This window comes from Condylura cristata, unplaced genomic scaffold (assembly GCF_000260355.1).
Source record: "Condylura cristata isolate star-nosed mole 26May11 unplaced genomic scaffold, ConCri1.0 scaffold00002, whole genome shotgun sequence".
Taxonomy (NCBI): Eukaryota; Metazoa; Chordata; class Mammalia; order Eulipotyphla; family Talpidae; genus Condylura; species Condylura cristata.
In genome coordinates, this window is record NW_004567103.1 from 39331886 (window position 1) to 39358072 (window position 26187).

Here is a 26187-nt window from a genome sequence, read left to right on the forward strand (position 1 = left end):
ATTTTACTTATTTTAAAATCTTAGGGCTATTTTTCTTTGTTATTTGCAAATGACTAACCTCTCATCTCTGAAATCATTGGGAAATAAATAAGACATACCATGTTATGGGGCATCTAATGCCCTCAGAGGTAGACAAGCTTCACCCATTTACTCAGAGCAGTTAGATGTGTTTCTTAAAACCTTAAATTGATAAGCTGGATTTTTTTTTTTCTCATTTTCTGCACTAGTGAGTCAGTTGTCATACCTAAGCCTGATAACTATTAAGATACTGTCTTTCAACTTTCTGAGAGTCCAGAATTATTTGTCCTTAAATTATAAAAAGTGATTGTGCAGTTAATTCACTTATTACTATCTCTCCCTTATCAAATGCATATAGAAATATGACAGTTTCAAAATTAGTTATGTCGAATTTTTTCATTGTCCTTCCGAATTATAGCATTATTATTGCAGTGTTTTGATTGTGTCTTTATACTGTTCATAGGAATGTTTCATATTTTTATTTTTATTTCACTAAAAATAGTTTAAAAGTGAAAACCACCCAAATGTGTTTTTTATCACAGTATTAATTTTATATAAATGAGATTGAGAAATTTTATGTTAACTAGTTTAGTACTTTTAAAGTAGATCTTTTTTCTTCACATTTTTATAAATGTTCAACAAATTTATATCTAAAATGTTTAAAAAACTCAAACTCATGTTTAGCTATAGTAAACAGAAAAAATTATAGTGAAATCTAATTTATAAAAGCAGAAGTTGAAGTTTTGCTTTTACAAAAGTAGTTTTTATTAGTAAGACAAATTCTTCCCCTAGATAAACTGGTATAAATTAATGCCTGATTTAGCTTTTGTAATTATTTACCAAGTAGTAATATTGCCACTTTTTAAGTTGTTGTTTATTGTTGACTTCCTTTTTTTCACTTTATTAAAACAGGGGTCTCTTGTCCAGATCTGTTTTGCAAGCACAGAGTGCTTCTCCAATCTTCACCCATGTATATGCAGCACTGGTTGCTATTATCAACTCAAAATTTCCACAAATTGGAGAATTGATCCTCAAGAGGTTAATTCTTAATTTTCGAAAAGGCTATCGACGAAATGATAAGGTATATAGGATAGGCTTGTAAGTAGACTGTCACATAGGATTTAACTAGCAACCAGTATCAACATAGGATCTAACTGACAACAGTATCAATAAAAGGCAATGTTGATTTCTACATAGGAATTTTTTTTTAATATATTCATGAGAACATCTTTTTGTCTATTAAATATCCCTGGCCACTAATCAGCCACAAAAATAATAACTAATCAAAAATCATGCTCTTTCACATACTAGTTTTTATCCAGTAAATGATAATGTGAAAATTATCCTTCCATGTTACTTTTTTTTTTTTTAAAGATTTATTTATGCTTACAGAACTGGGGTACAGGCCAGAGGTGTGGTGGGTAAGAGGATTCACCAGAGAGAGTGGGGAGCAGAATAGGAAGATTGACAAAGTACACTGCTGAAGGAAGCAGCACGCAGTTCAGGAGAGGTCTGCTGTGCCATGTGGGTCACCTCCAGGATGGGGTTTGAACTCACGGGGCAGTGGCTTCGGATAGCTTTATAAAGCGGTGTTTTAACCTGTTGCATCACCAGGGAGGGCTCCCAGGTTACATATTTTAAAAAGTATGTAAGTGGTTGAATCTGTAAATAAATGAAAATTGGTTTTAGTTTATAGATTCTTTGTCTCTATTTTCATATTTTAGCAACTTTGTCTGACTGCTTCGAAATTTGTGGCACATCTTATTAACCAAAATGTGGTAAGTAATCATCACAGCTTTGTGTATTAGCGTTAGATGTCTACACAAGTTTGATGCCACTTCAGAGTGACAGTTCTATTTTTGTTTTGATTTATATTGTTTTGTATACCATGGAAAAAGAATCTTGGATGATACTTAGTTTTAAAAAGACAATAAATACATTGAACATCTTTTAGTGTAAAGAACCAGAATAAGAGTTTTATCAAATTGATTAATTCTTAATATTGTACACAATTATTTAAAAACCATTTATTCCTTCAAAGAGGATATAATCTAATCACTTTCATAAAACAGTAATTTTGATATCTCCCTCCACTTCTTTCCCCAGGATCTGTTATTCAGGAGAATCTAATAATATGTGATATTCTTTTTAAAATCCCTTTTCTCTTCAACTACATAGTTTTTACATATATGTGTATATGTATAGGGGTGTGTGTGTGTGTTTGTATAGCCATATATTCTCAGTATTGGCTTATTAGGTGAAAGAAATTAAAATTTTTAATCAGTTTTAAATATAAATAATTGTATCATTTTATTGTTCTCTTTGTGTTTTTTCTATTTTAAATTTTGATTCAGTTTCTATTTATGTTTGAATATGGTAAAATAGCTCTTGTTCATACTGAAGTGTACTTCATACATGTCTATAGGACTATCCCTAATTTATGTGTGTATGAGGAAGGATTTTGAAGTTACATAACCTTTCTATAATATTAAATAATATTTTAATTATTTCCTACATGAGATACATTCCAGTATTTTCTCTTAGAAACATTTAATCTGATTAGCTACTTGTGGCCATGGGAACTTCACATTTCTATAACAGCACAAAGAATATTTTTCAGTTTTTGAATGTAGTTTGCATTTATATTGGAGATGTTTTTGGCATTGTCACAAAACAGTTAAAATTATGAATATTTTAGATATTTCCAATTGTGATATATAGCAATAATTCCTTGACTCTAATACAAGACTCCATAACAGTGATATGGAGAAAGGTATTATAAAAAGAATCATAGTACTTTGCTTCATATTGTGACTGTTAAAAATAATTCAGAGTAAAATTGCATAATTTTTAAATATTCTGAGATTAAATATGTCACTTTCTATAGATAATGTACATTATATTTCATATATAATGAATTTGGAGGAAGATTTTTTCTGAAGATAACTCAGTTGTATTCTAGTGAATTAGATTTAGGGACTAATAGTTATTTGGACAATGGTATCCTTTGTTTGGAGTATTTCTATGAATATTATGAAATGTAGTTCATCATATGCACAGTATTGTCAGTGCAAAAGAACAGATTTACTGATTTTCATTATCACTATCAATCCTAGGTTAATATACGTAAAAGCATTTTCTCTATATGTGTGTTCATTCTATTTAAGGCACATGAAGTTTTATGTTTAGAGATGCTCACTTTGCTTCTGGAAAGACCAACAGATGATAGTGTTGAAGTGGCCATTGGTTTTCTCAAGGAATGTGGCCTGAAATTAACACAGGTGTCACCAAGAGGAATCAATGGTAAGTATAGATTTGATATGAGCTTTTATGAGAGTAATATAACCTTTTTTGCTTATTTGATTGCCTTTCTGTTTAAATTTAGCTATATTTGAACGCCTTCGAAACATTCTCCATGAATCTGAAATTGACAAGAGAGTTCAGTATATGATTGAAGTGATGTTTGCTGTTCGGAAGGATGGATTTAAGGACCACCCTGTTATTCTAGAAGGACTTGACTTAGTAGAAGAAGATGATCAGTTCACCCATATGCTCCCTCTGGAGGATGACTATAATCCAGAAGATGTTCTTAGTACGTCAGGGGGTTGGGGTTGGCAAGTTGGGGCCAATATATGTAAATATAGAAAATAAACACTTAACTCTAAACTTGTTTTTTAAGATGTTTTCAAGATGGATCCTAACTTTATGGAGAATGAAGAGAAGTATAAAGCTATTAAGAAGGGTATGTAGAATTTTATTGACTTGTTTATTTTGGGCAAGTAGCGCAATTTATATAGTTACATAATATGACAAAGAGGTATAGATTACTGAGCTGCACCTTACTGAGATGTTCTCTTCACTGTTCACTCACACAATTTTCTATAAATCTCATACTTCCTCATTTTCATATATTACTAGTGTCCTTAATTTAACTTCACTGACGCTTAAGAATTACTGTTTCAAATGCCATATAATCATATAGTCTTTTAAGTGCTATCCTTTTATTACTTCTTGAAGACAAGTTGATGTCTTTCTAATAACATCAGTCACCTTGCTATCTATAGTATTGGTACTTATGAATTGATTAGTTGGTTCATTATCTTTTGTGTATCATTAATATTGCTATCTATAGTATTGGCGCTTATGAATTGATTAGTTGGTTCATTATCTTTTGTGTATCATTAATATAAGTACTAACTTTGGACAGACTTTGGTTTGTATTCTTTCTTCGCCATTTTGCTAGTTAAGTGATCTGGAACAAGTTGCTTGTTTGCTATAAAAGGTAAGTGCTGTGTGTGTGTTTGTGTGTGTGTGTGTGTAAAGATAAGTAAAATATGGTGCTTTGTATTTCTACAAATATTGAGATACACAAATTTTTTCATATTTCTTTCTTCTAAAGCTCATATTCTAGGTCACTGAGAATAGTAACACTATATAACTTTATTTATTGCCTTTGAATTGTGATTTTACCTAAGAAGTACTTCATTTCCCTGAAAGCCTCTCTGAAGAAAAAGCAAAATCCTGGAACTTTGTCATTATCTGTATTCAGTGTTTTAGTCATTCTTGATTTAGAATGTTGAGTGGAAAGTACAGGTCTGAAAAACTCTCTTCTATATCCTAAAAATCTATTACAGTAAAGAGGTTTCTTTCCTTAGATGCTGCAACAACCAGATCCCTTCTGTTGTTAATAATTTTACTTTCCAGACATGGAGAATGTTTTAGATATATTTTCTTCCATCCTTGTGAAGTTTTCCTACATTTAAAAGGTAGTAATGATTTTGTGGAATTCTTATTATACCTGGCATGATTTTTTTTTTTTAACTTGGCAATTCCCCATCTATTTCTTTAGTCACAACAGTTGGCCAGTGTCAGTAAAGTAACGCTTTCTTTTATTACAGCACGTCTTAAAATTCTTCAGTCTCAAGGTTCCTTTATACTCTTGAAAACTAGTGAGGATTCCAGAGAGGTTTTGTTTATTTACATTTTATCTGTTGGTATTTACTTTATGAGAAATTAAAACTGAGCATACAAAATATAGTAATTTTTTTCAAAATAGCATTAAACCTAGTATATAACGTGTTATATTTGTCTATAAAAATTATTACAAGAATAGTAAGAAGAAGGATGCTTTATTTTGTGTAGCTTAATATCTGACTTAATAGGAAACAGTTGAATAATCATATTTGATTTCAGTCTGTTGTAATAGGTTGTTTTGATTCAAGTGTAATATGAAGAAAATTAAGCCTCACATAGACCTATACTTGGATAAGGGAGGAGTATTTTAATAGCTTTTTCAGATACTTGTGTTATGTCCTTCCTTAACACTGCCAATATATAAGAGTTTGTAGTTTCTTAAAGATGAACTATAATTTGAAATCCAAGACAGTATCACAAATTTTTAGTCTTAGATTCAAATCCCTTGGCCTGTCACTTTGAATGGATCTTTTATGCATGCATTATTTCCAGACACTTGGAAAATAATCATTATGTTATATACATTCTGTGTTAGTTAACACATTAAATTATCAAAATTAAATAATGCGATATCAAGAAATCACTTTTATTAATATTACTTGTCAGAAATATCTGAGTAATGAAAGCTATCTCACAGGAATACAGAATTCTAATTTTTCTCTTAGATTTGCTTGGTTCAAATAGTGTTATTTTCCTTGAAGTGACAATCTCGCTTTTTTTGTATTTGAGAAAAATGTGTGCCAAATACCTAACATCTATAGTTGTCAGCCATGCCTTTCAAGTAAAAATGAAAATAGCTAATTCATCTTGGAATTCAAACAGTTACACAAATGTTTTTCCTTGGGATAACCGGCAACATTGTATATCTGTCTATAACAGAAGTGCTGTATATGAACTTCTTGTTTCATTATTCAGATTATTATAAAGGCCTATATATTCAACATCTCAGATTTAATAAAATTAATAATTACCTTCTTCCTCATGTTGGGCATTTAAGTGAAACTGGCCTTTTTCCAATATAGGCAGAGTGTCAGTAAAGAGCACCAGAATTGCTACTGCAGATACATGCCTTGATTAGGGCTCAGATTGCAGCAGTTTTTAACCCTGTCACCTTTGGACCATCTTTGCCAATATCAGCACACTGAAAAGGCAGATCTTGTTGCAGTATTATTATGGAAATAGTTTTGACCTCACAAAGCACTTGACAAGTTTCTGTGATCCCCTGAGGGAGTCAGGGAAAACCACTGCTTTATTCAGTTAATGGAATTCAGTTGCCATTGCTGAAGTAATTTCAATGAGTAGATTCTAAAGTATAGAGATGAGAAGAGAATGATATGAAGGACTAGAGGACTCGATTGACCTTCATTCTTTCATAAAATGTTCTAGAGCTGGCATAAAAAGATAGGCACAGCAGGAAGTAGGCACAGCTTTAGTAATTAGCACCTTAGAGTGACCCAGGTGTGCTTGTGTTTTAGGTTTCATAGCATTTGGGAAAACAGCAGGAGTTCCTTTCTTGCTACTATTGAATACTAAAGAGTTTCCTCTTTTAAATAAAGTCTGTCAAACCCATGTTATGCAATAGTAAACCGAACACTGAAGATAATTTCTTGAGTCACATTTGTTAGATACTAAGTTTTGAGGTCTGTGTGTCAATTGAGGACTGAATTATAACTACTTTTCTAAGTGATTTGTTTCTCATAGTATTACAACTACATGTGATGTAGTTTGTTAATTGGCATCGCCGCTTTCATCCATATCCTAAAGTAAATTGCTCTTCTGCAACCATCCCAGGCCCAGTGGTTTCATCATCAGTTCAGTTTAAAAGAGAACCTTGGAGCCCTTGGTATCATCCCCACAGGTTAGGGGGAACAAGCCAACTAGGAAACAGCAACTTGACCCCCTCACCACACATCTGCCCCCCACCCCCATCCCTCTAAGTTCTTTCCTCTCTCTTAGTCATTCTCTGCAGTTCTCCACTGCACTCTGCTGTTAGGTCTTCAGGCTTCCCTCCCAAAACCCCTCTCCCTCCTCACCTGCAGCACTGCCAACTTTATAGCCCTTTATATGCTCAGTGTGTTTTGGCTCAATCTGCTTAATCCATGCCCTTACCTTAAAACCTGGTTCCCCACATCAGGCATGTGTATATAGACCACCAGGTGTCTGTCATAGATGCTAATGCAGGTGGGCGCAAAAAACCTGACAACTTCCATTTACTCTACAGTTGGATTTTAGAAGTAATAATTCAATGAAGAATTCAATTTTTGTTGAAGACCTGTTTGTTGTATGGAAAGTTTTTAGATTGATTATAATGTTCTATTTAATAGGTATGCATTTACTAAAAATGTCATTGTCTTTGTTTAAAGTGAAATGTAAACAATCAGTTCTTTCTTTTTCCTTTTCGTCTTTCAAAGAATAATCTTAACCCAGATTTTTTTCTCTATCTATCTTAGCTTTATATAATAGACTTGTCTTCTGATGTCAGACTAGTTTTTATACACTAGTTTTTCATTCCTGATTAAAATTTCCAGTGCCCTTGATTTTTTGAAAAACCTTTATCTATATTTTCTATTCTCATCCTTTCCTCATTTTATGGCCAGAATGGTATGTCTGGTAGGAGGGTGATACGTGTGACTATTTATATCAACTTAATGTTTCCTGACCACCTGGATAATAACATGGGAACTATGTGATCATCTTTGTTGGTTGACCAATTGTTAACACACCACTATAGATTTCAGTGAACTGACTGACAATCTCAGAATGAAAAATTTTACTAACTTCACTCATTAATTTTTTTCCTAAATTTAATTTATTCTTAAAGAAATTCTTGATGAAGGAGATAGTGACTCCAATACAGACCAAGATGCTGGAAGTAGTGAAGAAGAGGAGGAGGAAGAAGAGGAAGAGGGAGAAGAAGATGAAGAAGGTAAATGTGCTACTTATTTAAATAGTACTATAAGTAGTACTATAATTAAGTTAATTTTAATAGATTTATATGTATCAGTGGTTCTCGCTCTGTTGAGAGGGTTCTTACTGTCATCTAGAGATGAATGCTTGGGGTGACTTCCCCCTCAACAAAATAGATTCTAGCCCAAAATGTCAGTATTGTGAAGATTGTGAAACCCTACTATAAAAAATATTTAACAGGAAATTCATTTTTGCCATCATCATAATTTTAGTTTGACATTTCATGCCTTTGATTTTTAAACTATAAAAAAGGTACATTCATGTTGAATGTCTGTGATTTATGTAACCTCAGCACGAATGTGACAGATGAGAATGACTAGAGATATTTGCTGTTCACTCTGGCAAAATAGAGTGGGGAGGCCAAAAACTATATTTGCACAGAAGCAGGCATGATGTTCTTCCTCTTCAGCTTTGATTATATTTTTACAGGAAAATAAATTTAAAACTTATTTTGGTTCAGTCCCAGTTAAAATATTTAAATGAGCTTATATTAACCATCATTATTTACTTATATCATATTTTTTAAGACAAAAGTATGTCTTTCCTGCTTTGGACACAATATACTATAGGTCTGTCTTAAGGTATAATTGTTCTTCTATAATGTATTTTATAAAAATAAGTTTAGTTTTTTCCAATATGCTTCTTACTTAAAATGTGTAAATCCACATACTATATATTACTTTTAAAATTTATTTATTTACTATGACAACTGGTTAAGTAAGAACCAGTAAATATGTATTGGGAGAGTTTCTATAAATTAGATAAAATTTTGACAAATAATGCATACTTATGTTGGACCCATCCTACCTATCATGATTATATAGTGTTCAATTTCTTCCATAAATTATGCTCCTTTAAAATGATTACAATACTATTAATAACTCAGAAATCAAATTTTACAGAAGAGTAGATTATTATAGCCTTTTGCAGTATCTAAGTAAGCAGGTGACACTGAATCAAAAATAGTTTTCCTGGTTTGTTTCTGGACTTTGAGTTAACAAAACTTATTAAAACACTCCTAAGAGATGACATAGACTCAAAATAGTTACTTTGACTTCTACAAATAAAACTTTATGCTGTGGATATGAGTATTCAGATTCTGAATAGATTTATGAGAAAGATATAAAAAGATACCTTTTCAGTTTCTCATTTTTATATTTTCATAATTTGTTATGTTTAACTTCTTTCAGGTCAAAAAGTAACTATTCATGACAAAACAGAAATTAATCTAGTCTCCTTTCGTCGTACAATTTATCTTGCAATTCAGTCAAGGTAAGATACTGAAGCTCAGCTGATCCTTTTTTTTTTTGATAAGGGATAAGCAAGGAAATGGGATTTTTAGACTGTGATGACATAAATCTAGATACCATTTCAGGGAATTCAAACTATCTGCTTGTGTACTCCTATTCCAAGCCCAACCTACTAAGTCCCTACTCTTGGTTCTTTGCTTCAATGGCAAATTGTCTTAACATATATGGAAAATCTAATTTTTTTTACTAATTAAATGTTTTTTTTTTCCCTAACTGTGTCACATCTTATAGTTAAACATCACTAAGAAAAGCCTGGAAATGATAATATCACAGACCTAAGGCAGTAGTTAATGATGTCAAAGTCACATCTGGGTTTTTTGTTGGTTTTCTTTTTTTTTTTTTTCTCTTAATTTTGTTTCTAACTCTGGCCTAAGCAGAGACACACTAGTATAACTTTTAGACACTTAGTTTGTTCTGCAGGTGGAAATGAATATAAATGGAAACAAAAATTAGATTTAGAACAGTTCTAAGGATCCTTTGAAGTAATGTTAAGTAAGAACTGCTATGATGTCATGAAAACAAAACCTGTTCCCTTTGAAGGTTGCTATGAGTTTGGTTTTGAAAGGAGATGTATGAAAATGTTAAATAATTCATCGGTTGTTTTGTATGGACTTATTGATTTAGGAGGTATTGTGTTTACATTTTACATTAAAGAAGACTGTTTTCTCAGTTTATTAGGTTTTGTATATTTCCATTTAGTATGATGTAATAGTAATAATGATTCATAAGTAGGAGTCATCTTGTTTTCAGTCTGTCTGAAAATATTTTGTCTAAATTCATCTTCAAAAAGAGGAATATCAAACAGCAAAATACTGGTTAGATATTTTATTGGTTTATTTTTAAGTATTTGCTTTTCACATGAAAGGAACAGCTATTTAATTTTTCATGGAAGATTAAAGGGGAAAATGAGAAATGCTATAGGTAACTAACTGTTCTTAGATTTGACCTTTCATTTGACCTTTCTTAGTAAGCAAATTCATTGTTTAAGTTATCAACATTAACCTTGCATCATTGCCAAGGAACTCTTTGAATAATCATTTAAAAGAAAATTTTTACTCATTATAATCTTAATAATCTGTGAATTACACAAAAGAATTGAAAAATTAAAGCCTTAAGAAACAAGTGACAGCCACTATTACATAATTGCTGTCATATGCATTGGTATTTGTTAAACAATTTGAGCCCTCAGTGCATGATAAAAAATAATTTATATAGGGCCCTCCCTGGTGGCACAGCGGGTTAAAGCACTGCACTAAGAAGCTAAGGCCACCTCCGCATGAGTTCGATCCCCACCTGCCCCGCAGGTGACCACATGGCATGGCAGACCTCTCCTGACCCGCCCACTGCTACCCTCAGCAGTGTACTTTGTTGATCTGCCTGTTCTACTCCCCGCTCTGTCTCTGGTGAATCCTGTCACCCCCGCACCTCTGGCCTGTACCCCAGTTCTGTATGAATAAATAAATCTTAAACAAAATAAAAATAAAATAATTTATATATATAGTGAAGATTATTGTACTTGAAAGCTTCTAGAAAGCTTTTAAGCTTTCTTAGGAAAGAAACACAGATTTTGATTGACTTAAAGAGCATGTTTTTGAGATTCATGTAATTTGATTATAAAGCAAATGTTAGTTGTGAACTGTCATTCTAGACAAATAAGTGCGTTATTAGCAAAGTAGCTGAAGTGATTTACTGTTTAAAACAAAAATACTCAGTACTAATGATAACTTTAGTGAGGTACACATTAACATTATAGGAATTAAGAATGATAAACTTTTCATGGAAAGCCTTTTGAAAAAAGATGTATCAAGAGCTACATTCTTTCCATTTGACCCTTTTTCATCATTATATTTCTTAATATTTACTTATTTATACAGACAGAACTGGGTTCTGTCAAAGGTGCAGGGGCGATGAAAGGATTCACCAGAGACAGAGTGGGGAGCAGAACAGGCCGACTGACGAAGTATACTGCTGAGGGGAGCAGTGGGTGGGTCAGGAGAGGTCTGCTGTGCCAGGTGGATCACCTCCGGGGCAGGGATTGAACTCATGCTGAAGTGGCTTTAGCTTCTTAGTGCTGTGCTTTAACCTGCTGCACCACCAGGGAGGGCCCTCATATTTCTTAAAGAAATTTATTGACAGAGAATTATGTTCGGCATTGTGCTGTTTTGTTTTTTTTTAAATGACAATCTTTTTGGATAACACAAATAATCCAATTGTTCATTTTATGCTACCATTGAAAAAGGTTAATGGAGTAAATGGATTGATACTATGTTAGGTGATAAAATACAAATACATGGTCTATATGGTACTGTTGAGGTTGCATTGACTATAATTATGTAGATTCTGAAATAATATATTTACACATCAACATTGGGTTTTTTTGAAAGAAGGCTAGATTATAGATTTTCAGCTTTTGTATTTTAAAAAATCTTAGGTTTATAATTTACCAAACTAAAAATAAAGAATAAAATACAATCATCAAATCAGAAGGCTTATGAGGATATTTTATAAAAAGCCGTTTGCTTTTGGAAATATAGTGAACAAAACTAAGTTTGAACATTCTATAAAGTGTGCAAATAGGCCCTCCCTGGTGGTGCAGTGGGTTAAAGCACAGAAACTGTCCACAGCCACTGCAGTTTGGGTTTGATCCCAGGCCACAGAGGTGACCAACATGGCATAGCAGACCTCTCCTGACCCCCCACTGTTCCCCTCATTGGTATATTTCTGTCCATCTGCCTGTTCTGTGCCCCACTCTGTCTCTCGTCAATCCTCTCACCCCCTGCCAACCCCCATCCTGCACCTCTGGCCTGTAGTCCAGTTCTGTATGCATAAATAAATAAATCTTTAAAAAAAGAAATTTGCATTACATTTGATAATTCTCTTAGTACAGTTTGTACAAGCATTGTGTAAAAACATTTTTTTCAAGTGGCTTTTTTTTTTTAAGATTTATTCATTTATTCGTACAGAACTGGGGTACAGGCCAGAGATGCGGAGGGTGAAAGGATTCACCAGACACAGAGTGGGGAGCAGAACAGGCAGATCGAGGAAGTACACTGCTGAGGGGAGCAGCGGGCGGGTCAGGAGAGGTCTGCCGCGCCATGTGGGTCTCCTCTAGGGCAGGCGGAAGTGGCTTAAGCTTCTTAGTGCTGTGCTTTAACCCGCTGTGCCACCAGGGAGGGCCCCTCAAGTGGCTTTTTTTTATTTACTATTTTTATACTTTGTTTTTATAAAATGTGAAAGTCCAGTGTTTAAGTATGAATGAAGATATAAAAGTGATAATTAAGTGCTAGATGATATGTTGGGGTCTTGGAACAACTGTCGCTGCCTGAATTGGATCTTAAAGAAGCTGAAATATTTAGTAGTGTCTACTTTTAAGCTTTTTTTTTTTTTTTTGTCTGTGGATTTGTCTATTCTGGCCCTGATAATGAACAAGTGGAAGGAATCATACTATTTCTGGATTTTTTTTTAAACATTTATTTATTTATGCATACAGAACTGGGGTACAGGCCAGAGATGTGGAGGGTGAGAGGGTTCACCAGAGACAGAGTGGGGAGCAGTACAGGCAGATCAACAAAGTACACTGCTGAGGGGAGCAGCGGGCGGGTCAGGGGAGGTCTGCCGCGCCATGTGGATCTCCTCCAGGACAGGCGGGGATTGAACTCATGCAGAAGTGGCTTAAGCTTCTTAGTGCGGTGCTTTTACCCGCTGTTCCACCAGGGAGGGCCCTATTTCTGGATTTTTGACAGACTTTTTTCTCTTAACATTATCCAAATTTCATCTATTTTGTAGTATATATCAGTACTTTATTCTTCATAGAGTTAAAAGTGATGATTTTGAATTCCAGAAAAACATTTAAAACAATTAGTAAGCTACAATGCTAAATGTAGTATCCTACAGCTTATGCTGTACACTTTCACCTAACTCTTGTGATCATTTTATCTTTACAGTTTAGATTTTGAAGAATGTGCTCACAAATTGCTGAAAATGGAGTTTCCTGAAAGCCAAACAGTAAGTTAATATTTCTTTCTCTATTGTGAAATGCATGTTGGTAATAAAACTGGTTGACAATTGGTAAAATATTATAAGTAGAAATAATGACTCAGTGCTAAATATTTATTTTTAAAGTATAGATAGTGTAAAATTATTTTCTTTAAAAATTTATTTTATGTATACATAAGAGATGGAGTATAGGCCAGAGATCTGGGGGGCTGTGAACGGATTCACCAGAGAGAGTGGGGAGCAGAACAGATAAATCCACTGGAATACACTGCTGAGGGCAGCAGCAGGCGAGGATAGGAGGGCTCATCTATGCCATGTAGACCAGCTCCAAGGCCCTGGGTCTAACTTGTGCAGCAAATAGCTTTATAGTGCTGAGACTTAACCTCCTGTGCCAACAGGGAGGCCTTAGATTTTGTAAAATAACTCAAACTTGAGAGCCCTAGGTTGCTTCTTATATATATGCTCCTTATTCGAGTGAGTTGTTTGAATGGAATATGAGAAAAGGACGACATCTCTAAACCACTTTACATAAATTTCTGAAGAGTTGCCTATAAATCAAATTGTGAATTAAATGCAAAAGGATATTTGTTCTTTAATAAGTTACTTGGTCAATGTACTTAACCCATTGAAACATTTTTTGTCATACAAATAACAAAAAGTGGCTTATGTGTTTTTATGTAACTTTAATTGAACGTAGAAGATTCTGTCAGTTTTCATTCGTTATTTCAACAAAAACGTTTCCATCACATATTCAAGGTTAGATACTCTACATGGTATCAAGGATTCTTCAATAACTCAATATGTTTTACTATGCTAAGTATCATAGCACTTTAATCATAGATTAAATTAATTAGATTTTTTTTTAGGATTGGTTGTGTGTACCTACCCATACACCCCTTTTTTTTTTCATAGTTGTTTTCTTGTACACATGGCTCCCTGCCCACATGGATTTAGATCCTTGAAACCTCAGCCAAGGCATTCAGTGTTTTGTCTTTCACACCTTGCTAATTTACTTGTACTATACCTAGTACAGTTCTGGCAGCTTAGATAAGCTCTTATAAAAGATCTTAATTGTCTGAACTGAGTTCCCAGTGGGTTAAGTCCATTGTCTTAAAACTTTAAAGATGATCTGCAGTTAAGCCTAAATACTGGTTAATACCTTAACCAATTGTAAATAAAGTGTACTGCAGTACAGCCATCTCATTCACCATTGTATTTTGTGTTGTTGCTTTTGCCATATAGCAAGTTGCAACAGGCTTCTGAAACATAAGATACTTCTTTTTCTGTCCTTTTACAGAGTTGGCCAAGTTAGAATATAACTTTGAGAAGTTATCCTTTCTAAATAAAAAAATATTTTGCCCTCTTACCCATCAGTTATTTGTATATTAATAATAGCATACCAATTTAAACTTTGGCTGCATTTGATGTGTCAACAATGAAAGAAAATAAATTAGCATATTAACCTTTAAAACTATAATTGAAACTGAAATTACTATGTGATCTTGCCACATTATTTGAGGAATATAATTAAGTCATTATAAATTTTATTAGTTTTAATTCAGAGGATAGTTTTTCTAGAACTAACCTTAACATATTTTGATAACATTTGAAAGAGTGTCTTACTGCATTTATTTTCATACACTCAAAAGCCTTTCCTAAAATTGCTATAATATTTAATTAAAATGTTAAAATATTTAATCATCATAAGCCGCAGGGAGTAACTCTTGTAATTGCATTTAATCTAGGTAAGAAAGTAATTTGTTTTGCAAGTAGAGCTGTCTTTATTAGCAATGCTATAAGAATATTACCCTGTTAACATTGTTTAAAACCTGATTAACTGTTATGTTATTGTAAAATGCCATGTTGGTAGAAAAAGTTGAAATGCATTTAAATATATCAAATTAACATAAGATGGCAGAATTCTGCAAAGCCTTATTTTAAGATTTTAATACTATATTAAATTTTGACAAATTCATCTTTTCTGAACTTACATATTCATAAACATTCAAGGCAACTTGTGACTAATCTTTTTAAAAAAAAAGCAATAATCTGGCAACATTATGTATCTCGGAATAACCCTGTTTTATGAAGACTTTTTTTAAACAGATTCCTTTATCAGTAGATTACCAACTTTTGGAAGAGCACTGTTCAGTAGAACTTTCTGTAATGATGGGAAGATGTTCTGCACTGTTCATTATAGGAGGCAGTACCTATCAGTAGTTTTTGACTGCAACTTTATAAACTAAAATTTTAATTATTTTATTTAAAAAAATTTAAATTTAAAGACCACATGTGACCGGTAGCTACCATCCTGGACAGCACAGCCTTAGAATGTCTTTCTTCCCGGGTTTCCTTTTTCCTCTTATTCATAGATATGTGCAGTAAATATTTATTGGCCAAATGCCAAAATTTAAAAAGATATTTTGTGTTTACTTCACTTGCAACTAATGTTCTTACCTATAACAAAATGTTAGAATTGTTCATTGAAAATAGGAAGACAAAATTAAATAAATTCAGCTGAAAAGGGTATACATATTTTCATGAACTTGTTTTCTGTTTCTAAAAGTATATATATTGCAGTTACTGTATTTAGAAAAAAAAATGAACCTTCCAATGAAGGTTCATAGAAAAATTACTTAGTCATTTCCATAACAGTGGTCCGTAAAGGAAGTTAATACCTATCTTCATTTTGCCTACAGTGATTTATTTGACCATGTTGCCAGAGTTCATTAATATATGAAATTGCTATAATGTTTTATTAGGTTTATTTGAGGAGTTAATAATTAATAATTGTTAATTATACATCATTTGTGTAATGGTGTTTCTAATTTTAGATTTATTCATGCATTTATTCAACAGAATTTTCAAAGACAAGTTTTTGGGGTTTTTTAAGATTTATTTATTTATGCGTACTGGGCTACAGGCCATAGGTTAGGTGCAGGAGTGGTGAGAGGATTGACCAGAGATAGAGTGGGGAGAAGAACAGGCATATTGACAAAGTACACTGCTGAGGGGAGCAGCAGTTGAGAGAGGAGAGGTCAGCCTCACCATGTGGGTCATTTCCCTGGCTAGGGATCTAACTCATGCTCTGGCAGCTATGGCTAGCTTCATAATGTATGTTTGTTTTTTTTAAGGCATATAAATATCTGATCAGACAGTATGTTATTTTATGAGCTACAAAATCATTCCATCTATTTGTATAGATACTTCTTTAGTCAAATCTTAGATGTAACATTCATTTTGAGGGTAGACAATTCATCCACAGAGGTGTTTTTCTTCATTCTTTTAAGTAGATATTACCTTCATCAATCAGAAGGTAAACAATGTATCTGTTCCCCTTTATGCTTCCATAAAGATTTATATTCTGCCCTTTCCCCCACCCCCACATCTCTGACCAACACCTCTAGCTCTTATATACATAAATAAATGAAATGACTTTTTAAAAAAATTTCTGTCTCTAGCATATTTATCATATTGTAAAATATACAGCCTGGATTTATTATGTTTGAATCATTAGTGTTATTTTTTTTCCAAATAGAAAGAACTCTGTAACATGATACTTGATTGCTGTGCTCAACAAAGGACATATGAGAAATTTTTTGGCTTATTAGCTGGGGTGAGTGCCAACCACTTTTTTTCTGTCAGAATTTAATGGAATCAGTAAGGGAATTCTTAAAATGAATAATATCAATTATGTTTAACTTTATGGTCTGCTCTAATATAACATATCTTTGCTAGAACCAAATTGTTCCTTTTTCCTTAGGCTTTCCAATTTCAGACTTTGCAGCTTCCTCCATTTATGTTTCATTTTCTTATATGTCATTCTTCTATAACTTTTTGAATATCTACTTGCTTTGTAACAATTTGCCAAGGTTCCGTATTTTCAAAATTCCAGAGAGATCAGGACAGTAACTTTTGAAGCATCTAATTATATAGCACAACATGATTTAGTAATGTTATATACAAAATATTTATTAACTTGATTCAGTAAATTTAAGAGGATTTAATATGTCTGTATAATGCTGACATTCATTTTTTTGTTAGCGATTTTGCATGCTAAAGAAAGAATACATGGAATCCTTTGAAAGTATATTCAAAGAACAATATGATACCATCCATCGCTTGGAAACAAACAAGTTAAGAAATGTTGCTAAGATGTTTGCTCACCTTTTATATACTGATTCACTTCCATGGAGTGTAAGTAGATGGGTCAGTATTTATACTTCCTTCCAAATCCCCTATTGTTTTCAAAGTACTTTTAAGTGTAACATAACCATACTTGTGGGAAAGATACTTTAAAATAAATGTATAGCAGACTTTTGTTACAACAGTTGTCTTTGTAGTTAAGGTCATATAACATGGTACCAAAAAAAAACTTAAGTGATATACAAGTGTTAAGAAATACCATCTTGGTTGAAATTAACCATCTACTTATCACAGTGCTTTTAAAAGTAAGCCAGAAGTGTTTTCAGGGAAAATATAGATTTTCATCTTCTCTATGTAAACACACATTTAGTACACACTCATATCTACATACACCACTAACTTGTGGCATGGAAATCTCTTAGTTACTGTGCTTTCTGAGTGTATAACTGTCAGTAGTTTACTCTGGTTATGACTTTAAAAAAAAAATAATTTCCTGGAAAGATACGTTCTTTTCGAAAATATCAAAATTAGATGAGCCATAGGCAGACTTCTCTGTTGTTAGAACAAGGAAAGATATTCTTAGTGAGGAAATAAACACTAGACTAGCATTTGAAATACCCTCATTAAACTGGCAATAATTGTATGTATAACAATTGTTCATTCAATAACTTCTAACTTGACAGTCACTAAGACTGTCAAGACATATCCAAATATATATATGATACCTACCTGCCTTTAAGAAATATACCTTCTAGAGAAGAGAAAAGACATATACATACAACTATACAAAATAGAAAGTATGGTCGATAGTAAAACAAGCAGAGTTACTGAAGGAATTTGTTTTTTAAAAAAGAAAATACATTCAGGAGGAAAGAGACAAATGACAGAATATCACAATAACCTAATGGTAGCATGAAGTAACATCAAATGAGATTATTAACATTGGCTAGATAGTCATAATAGTTTTAAGTACCAAGTGTCTCCAGCTGCTGTGTAATCATGTAAGCTAACTCAGGATGCTAATCATAACAATTTTTGCTTCCTTTTTCCTCCTCTCGTCGAACATGAAATCAAAGTTCTGAATAATCAAAGCAAATTGGCTTCTGGAATGCATAACCAATAAAAGCTAGTGGTAACTTTTTATTGCTCCAAAACATTTTTCCCTGAGCTTCAGTTTTTAAGCCTCAGTCTTGGTGTTCAGAACAAACCATCGCTGTTTCTGTCTTTGCCCATATCATGTGTTTTATGTGCTACCCAAAACTATATCCTAATGTGTAAGTGGTATTTAGCCCCAAACTATCGTATACCTACATTTTGATGAATGAGGTTTAAAAGCTACTTGTACTTGCTTACGTATTATATGATCAAGACAGTATCTTCCCTGCTATAAAGAGCACATACTCAAGAAAGAAAATGAATTCTAATTCTGTAGCATCTTAATATTTTCAAAATTAGTGTGAAGAAATAATCTTAAACTTTGCCAAGAAATAATAAATATTAGTGTAAGGAAAGATACTCACAGATAATTCTGGTTGGCAATGAAGGAAAATCATGATTTCAGGAGACACTTAAAGTTGGTTATAAAAATTAGTCACTTTTTCCTGTCGTATGAACACCAAAATAAAATTATCCATTTTTAATTTTAATTTGCAGGTTCTTGAATGCATAAAACTGAGTGAAGAAACTACTACATCATCCAGTAGAATTTTTGTTAAAATATTTTTTCAAGAACTGTGTGAATATATGGGTCTTCCTAAACTTAATGCAAGATTAAAGGATGAGTAAGTTTATCATTAAGCACTTTTGCTTAATACTGCCCTCAAAGATTTTTACTCCCTTTGGCAGATAAAAATTCACCTTTGGCTTTGAAAACAATCATTAAGCCCTTAGGACTTGTTCATCCATTAATTACAACTGTGAGTCTCATGTTCTGTGTCACAGGACAATGCACAACTTTTAATTTTGGTTCAGGTGGAAGAAACGGGTTAATGCCTTTCAAAGTTTAGTAGATTCCACAAAACTATTTTTGCATGCTTGCTAGTGTCCTCCCTACTCCAGCTTTTTTATTTTTCACTTACATTGCCCCTTGCCACCTACATTTGCTTCTACTTCATTTTCACTATTAAAATCATCATTTCAAATTTCTCTGTGACCACTCTGCCAGTCTATTAATTCCTCTTGGTTTCTCACATCTTTGGATTTCTCGCTTCCTTACAGTTGACCACAGCTCTCCCTTGTCTCCTCACTTCTGATTCTTCCTCTTTTCCTCAAAGTCTGCCTTTCCAGAGTTAAAGTTCACCAAAGATCTATCCTGCTCTATACTTACTTGCTTTGGGCTTTCCATCAACTTCTCTGGCTTCACATACTTACTCATTTTATCCTCATCGATTTGAAAAGGCTCCTGTAGTCTCCCTCCAGCAAGCTGTACTCTTCCACACAGACATTGCTCAGCTTATTAAGTCGGTTGGTCTCATTCATGCTTTCTTACCTGTTTCCAGAGCTGGGAATCTCTGTTACTGTGTTGTCTAGCAAACTTTTATTCTTATATACCCTTTAACAGTTTTTCTTAACCCTGCTGATTCCAGTCATTTGATGTGACACTGAAAACCTCATGTCCAAAACCACATTGTAGTATTAATGTTTTACCATTTTATTCCCTTCCTTAGAATTATATGCAGTCTTCTGCCTTCCTTTCCCTCTTTTGTTGACCCCCCTCCCCACCATCCCCAGGGCCTTGCACAGTACTGCATATGCATGCATGTGTACATGCACAGGAGAGCTTTTTTACTCCACTGCACATTATTCTTATACAGTGGTTTATATCTACATCTGCAAGGTGTAAGAAATCTATTCTCTATGTATGTAAAAAAAGCTTTTTAAAAAATGCTGTTGTATAACTAGAGAAATCACCTTTAATAAATTGTGACTTGACCCTAATTTCATCAGATAGCATGTAGCATAACCTAATAAATGACAATAATTACTTATGTGATGGTATTTTATTTATTAATTTACTGTATTTAAAAATCTGAAAAAATGCTATAAGGAGTTTTCCTTTTCATCATTAAGCAATCAGTTTACTTTTTTCTTTTTTCATTTTTAGAACCCTTCAGCCTTTCTTTGAAGGATTATTACCCCGAGATAATCCAAGAAACACTCGATTTGCCATCAATTTCTTTACATCTATAGGACTTGGAGGTTTAACGTAAGATTATTTTTAGAACTTTATTTTTAACATCTGATTTTCTCACAATTGCTTTTGAGGGACAACCTAACAGAAATTTTATTTTTAATTAGTGATGAATTGCGTGAGCATCTCAAAAATACACCAAAGGTCATTGTGGCACAGAAGCCAGATGTGGAATCAAATAAATCTTCTCCTTCATCCTCTTCTGCATCCTCCTCTTCAGAGTCTGATTCCTCTGCCTCTGATTCAGACAGTAGTGACAGCAGTTCAGAGTCTTCTAGTGAGGAGACCGATTCTTCATCTAGCAGTAGTCAAAGCTCTGCCTCAGGTATTTGATTACTTATTTGTTTTAGAATTCAGCTGTTAAAAAGCTATAATTGGTAATATAAGTGATCATCTATCACTGTTGCAATCTGTAATGTATTTAATCCATTGTGCTAAGATTACCTTCATAGAAATGAAGATTTTTCATTGACAGATATTCATTTGAGTGAGGACTGAAATGCCATTCATAATATCTATAATCGTTTAAAAGAGCTTTCCTGGTGTGTGTGTGTAAATCTAGTTGAAACCTTTTTGTTTTTAATTTTTGTTTTGTAGTTATTTACATAACTTAATTTTGAGAGTACAACTTCAAAACTCCATTTGTGCACATGCTTCACTTACCTTCCTCCAAATCCTTAGCTCTCATGTTCTATCCCCTTCCTCCCCTGCCGTCTCTTCCCCATTCCCTCTGGTAACCATTATGTTTTCTGCAAAGTATTGGAAATTATTTTTTGTTGTGCTATGCTAGTTTCCTTTTATTATTTATATTCTATAAAAGTGTAAAACCATCCAGTAACTGTCTTTTACGTTCTGACTTACTTCATTTAGCTGGCATTTAATTGTATTTCCCTTTAGGATAAAACACCTTATGACATAGTTCCTTCTCTCAGAACTTCCTTGTTTTTAATGGTTTGACACATTTGTAGTTCCCTCATCTTTTATTTTGTTGAATATACCTCAGTATGGATCTCTTTATGTTTTTTTTCATGATTGGCATGGGTTGTCCATTTTGGACAAGAATACCATAGAAATGTATGTGACTTAGTGTATCTTATCACGGATTCTGTAATAGTGATGTTAAGTTATTGGTGAAATTAAGTTTGATCACTTGGTAATGATGGTGTATACTGAATTCATGGAAACTAGTTTTCTCTGTAAGTTAATATCTGTAGGGAGCTAATTTGATACCATGCAAGTCTCTTTCTCTAATTTTCATTTTGTGTCTACCTTTGGAGCTTGTCTGAACCCTTCTTACTAGGATGTTTGCCAAATGATGACCTTCAAGTTGTTTATTTCTACATTTAATAAATAATTTTCTTCCCCCTCCCTGTTTATTAATTCAACTATTATACTTATATCCATCATTGCTATAGGATGTTTAAAAATACACATTTTTTTTTTTAAAAAGGTCCCCAGGTTCATTTTTGTTTTCTTCTATCATAATACCCTAGCACTAGACTGTTGTCCAAAATGCATTATCATTTCTTGCTTTAAAAAAAAATTCCTGTTTCAGAGAGACTTCCCCTGCAGAATTCCTTTGGAAAGCCAGTCTTTACACTCTGGTTTGTTACACTTCAAAGTGTTTTATGCACAAAGTGGCATCAGAATTGGGAGACTCTTTGGTGTTTTTTTGTTTTTGTTTTTATTATTACTGTAAGATTCCATTTATTCAGGCTTCCTGTGAAATTTTAAATTCTTGAGAAATATATTAACATTGTACATTTAACATTTACCTCTTAATTCTAAAGAATTTGTTATTTCACGGTATCTGTTTTGAGAACAGATGATAACACAGCATGAATTGCTGCAGTCAGGAAGCTTGCTGATTCAAAATTAATTTGCCTCGTCATATAATTTCAGATAAAACTTTCAGTTGTATTAATAAAGTAGTAAGAACTATCCACAATTAGACAATCATAAAGCACACACTAGAGGAGAGGAGATTGGGTATTATTATCTATCTGTCACTGTAGAGTCTGTGAAGCTCTGAAAGTGGTGTAGATAGGGTCAGAGAGATGCTGATTTATCACAGAGCCAGATGGTTTCTGCTTGGGGAGCTACAGCTCAGCTGAGCTGCTTGCTAAAATCCAGAGAAATAAGTCCTTAGTGGCACACCAACTGACTCTGCCAAGACTAGGCATTTGGCAGAAGAAGTAAAGGTAGAGGTAGGGTAAGGTAGTTTTCTACCACATTTTTTCTTTTTTCTATACATAAGAATTTGTCAAAAAATTTTAATCATCTCAAAACCTTGTTTTTTTTATGTCCAAACTAACACAGATAAGTGATTAAATGTGTTTAATAGCATAAAATGTAAGTCATTTCACCGAATTGAATATTTACTTGTGAATCTATAGTAAAATAGATTTTTTTCAAGTTATTTTAAAAGAGTCTTCTCAAAACCTCAGCCTTCATGGTTCCCAGAAAGCCTGTGGTCATAAAGTTGTCATCATCTCACTCTGTCCAGTTTTATCCAACCTTATACACCCCAGACTAGTTTAGGTAGGACTATGATGAAAAACTAACAGTTCTTTATGTTGGGGACCCAATCAGTTCACTTATTTCTGGTCCTGGGGAGATGATAACCCTGTTTTCTCCAGTCAGACTGTTTTAATGCAGTTGACCCACGTCTCGAATTTAATGCCATCTTCCCAGGGTGAAGTGATACAGTGCGAGTTCCATTAACTCAAGATAGGGTTTGGGCAATTGAGAACCAACTACCATTCATGTGACTGGCTTGTAATTTCCCTTCTAGAACATGTTTAGTTTTGTTGTTTTAAGACACCAGTTGTTACATCGCTAGTGTTTTCTAGTGTTATATCTCTAGTGTTTAGACACCAGTTGTTATATCTCTAGTGTTGTTATATCTCTAGTTTTGTTGTTTTAAGACACCAGTTGTTATATTTCTAGTGGTAGGAGAAATGCACTTACAGAAATTTTTTGATAGCTATATTTAAAGCTACAGGAATATATCATCCAGAGGTTTTTGCATGACAAGGCTGACTTCAGAATAGTTGGTCTCTGACATCTCCCTCTGAATTTTTCTGTACATTGAATGTTGTTCACGAATAACATTCTGCACCAGGTTTTTTCTTTATTAAATACTTGTTTTTAAAATGAGCTGCTCTTACTGGTTGTGGTAATATTTCTCTGATATCCACAGAGAACAAAACTCTTATTTTTGTAGAATGATGTATTTATTTGAAAAAAAATGCATATTCATATTAAAAGCAAACTCAGTCATTCTACTTTCCTCACCTTTAGAAAATGATGTTGCTGGTGTATGTGATCATTGTATTTTGGCTATGTACCAGATATGAGATATTTCATATGATATATGCATACAGACTAGAATTTTTTGTTTTTGGATAAAATTTAAAAATGAAATGCTAGGAGTTTAGTCACTTCCAAAAAAATGTTTTCTGAATTTGCTATAATTTATTGAGTTCCTCTTTACTATATTAAGACTAAGGATCAAAACAGATACTTCTGTAATGTTGACATTGCATATTGTTAATGTATATTATTTTCACATTTTGTAAAATATTCTGTCATGACACATTTTCATTAACTCATTTTGGCTTTCCGTCCAATTTATCTGTATTAATAAACCAATAGTGTATCAGTAAATGTGTGATTTACTCATAATGTGATTGTTGAATTATGAGATTAAGAATAAAAACTAACTATTTCATTTTACACATGCCAGATAAAGATAGAAGAAGGAAGGGACAAAGGAAGATCAGAAATAAAGAAGTAGATAAATTTATAAGGAAATCACAAGCAAATGACAGGAAACATGAAGAAAGAAGACCAGAGCCAAGGCAACAGGAAACCAGGACTGACAGGGAAAGAAAGCCAGAAAAACACAGAGATAAAAATTCAAGAGATCCAAATTGGAGAGATTCCATAACAAAACACTCTTCAGACAGAGGTATTTCTTCTGAACGAAATAGTTACAATAGACCTGTGAATGACAGAGAACAAGAAATGCATGCACACAGATTTGGAAAATAAGCACAGTGATCCCAAAAAGAAGAGGGGAGAGAGAAGAAGTTCTTTTTCAGAAAATGACCACAGACACCGAAATAAGGACAGTGAAAAATTTAGAAGAAAAGATAGATCAAAGTCAAGAGAAAAGGATAGAAAATACTCAGATGCCAGAAGTGATGAAGATAGATACCAGAATGGTGCTGAGAAGCGATGGGAAAAATCTGGCAGGTATTTTGAACAATCCAGAGAATCAAAAAAAAATCAGGACCGACGAAGAGAAAAATCTCCAACAAAGCAGAAAAAATAATGCTACAAAATTACAGAAACTGAACATGCTTTGTATTCAGTTGAAACATGTTATTTTTTACATTGATTAATGAACTTTATAGAGAATTCTTGTATAAAGTACTGGTTTGTATTTGTACATTTAAAAAATGTTTTCATTTAACATGTTTTATAAATGATACATCTGAGTGTCCTCCCTCCACTTACAATTATTTGAGGAGAAAAGTTTCACCAAAGAGGGATGTAATTTTTGCTTATATTTTGGTAATAAAATGATCAAATGCTCATTGAATCAGTGATTTTTTTCATTAACAGAATATTTTTTTGATAATCATGTTGCTAGTTGTTGGAACTATTATAATGAATTGCTAGTAGTTTTTGTTTGTAACAGAAGACCAAAATAGATGAGATAATTCAGTTTAACATTTTTGGTTTGTTCATGAGATGCTATAAAACTTTTTTGTAAGTTACCCAATTTTAAAGTAGAAGAATTTTCAAGTTTCACATTATGTCTGGAATAAAGATGTGTAAATTTTTTCACAAATATTTTGCTGAAGTCAGGTGCATGTTAATTTTAAAACATTCCCATTGCTATCTGATACACAATTAGGATTGCTCTCATTGATAACATTTCTTCTCGCTGCACTATTGGAATGTTCAGTTGAAATTTCTTTGTGATTAGGCTTTTACCCCACCTTGAATTTAAATTACTGTTGGTAGTTAATAATATACTTACTTTTTAATTGGGATTATCTGGTCATTGGAAAAGAAATGGTCATGAGAAATGTGAAAAGCCTAACTGTGAAATAATTCCAGTTTTTAATGAGAATTTCACGGGTTTCCTTCATTGTAACATGTTACCATAATATTTATTACTTTTGAAATAAAATATTGCCTCTGAAATTTTAGGCTTGCTCACAGACATTTAACCCTACTTCAAAATAGTTTCTTATTCTTGTTTACTTTAAAAATACATAAAGTCCATACCTGGGTTTGAGAATGATGAGCCCAGCATTTTATTTTATTTTTTTAAAAATCACTGTTTTTGTTTGTCTTTTAAAGATTTATTTATTTATACATACAGGACTAGGATAGAGGCTAGAGATGCAGGGGCAGTAAGAATTCCTCAGAGACAAAGTGGGGAGCAGAACAGGCAGACTGACAAGTCACTGCTGAGGGGAGCAGCGGACAGGTTAGGAGAGGTCTGCCACAACATGTGGATCACCTCAGGAGCCTGGGATGGAACTCATACTTAGTGGCAGCCACTAG

At 33.1% G+C, this 26187-nt stretch overlaps 1 protein-coding gene across 1 annotated transcript in view; it reads left to right on the forward strand.

Moving 5' to 3' along the window:
• Nucleotides 1-24657, forward strand: part of CWC22 (CWC22 spliceosome-associated protein) — a 47640-nt gene extending 22983 nt beyond the window's left edge. Inside the window, exons 7-20 of the mRNA XM_012725413.1 lie at nucleotides 931-1099; nucleotides 1743-1796; nucleotides 3186-3321; nucleotides 3404-3610; nucleotides 3698-3760; nucleotides 7814-7918; nucleotides 9150-9231; nucleotides 13214-13274; nucleotides 16804-16881; nucleotides 17310-17474; nucleotides 19065-19192; nucleotides 20515-20616; nucleotides 20709-20926; nucleotides 24350-24657. Of these exons, the coding sequence (XP_012580867.1) occupies nucleotides 931-1099; nucleotides 1743-1796; nucleotides 3186-3321; nucleotides 3404-3610; nucleotides 3698-3760; nucleotides 7814-7918; nucleotides 9150-9231; nucleotides 13214-13274; nucleotides 16804-16881; nucleotides 17310-17474; nucleotides 19065-19192; nucleotides 20515-20616; nucleotides 20709-20926; nucleotides 24350-24657 (1876 nt within the window). The remainder of the gene's footprint in view (nucleotides 1-930; nucleotides 1100-1742; nucleotides 1797-3185; nucleotides 3322-3403; nucleotides 3611-3697; nucleotides 3761-7813; nucleotides 7919-9149; nucleotides 9232-13213; nucleotides 13275-16803; nucleotides 16882-17309; nucleotides 17475-19064; nucleotides 19193-20514; nucleotides 20617-20708; nucleotides 20927-24349) is intronic.
• Nucleotides 24658-26187: the final 1530 nt, after the last annotated feature.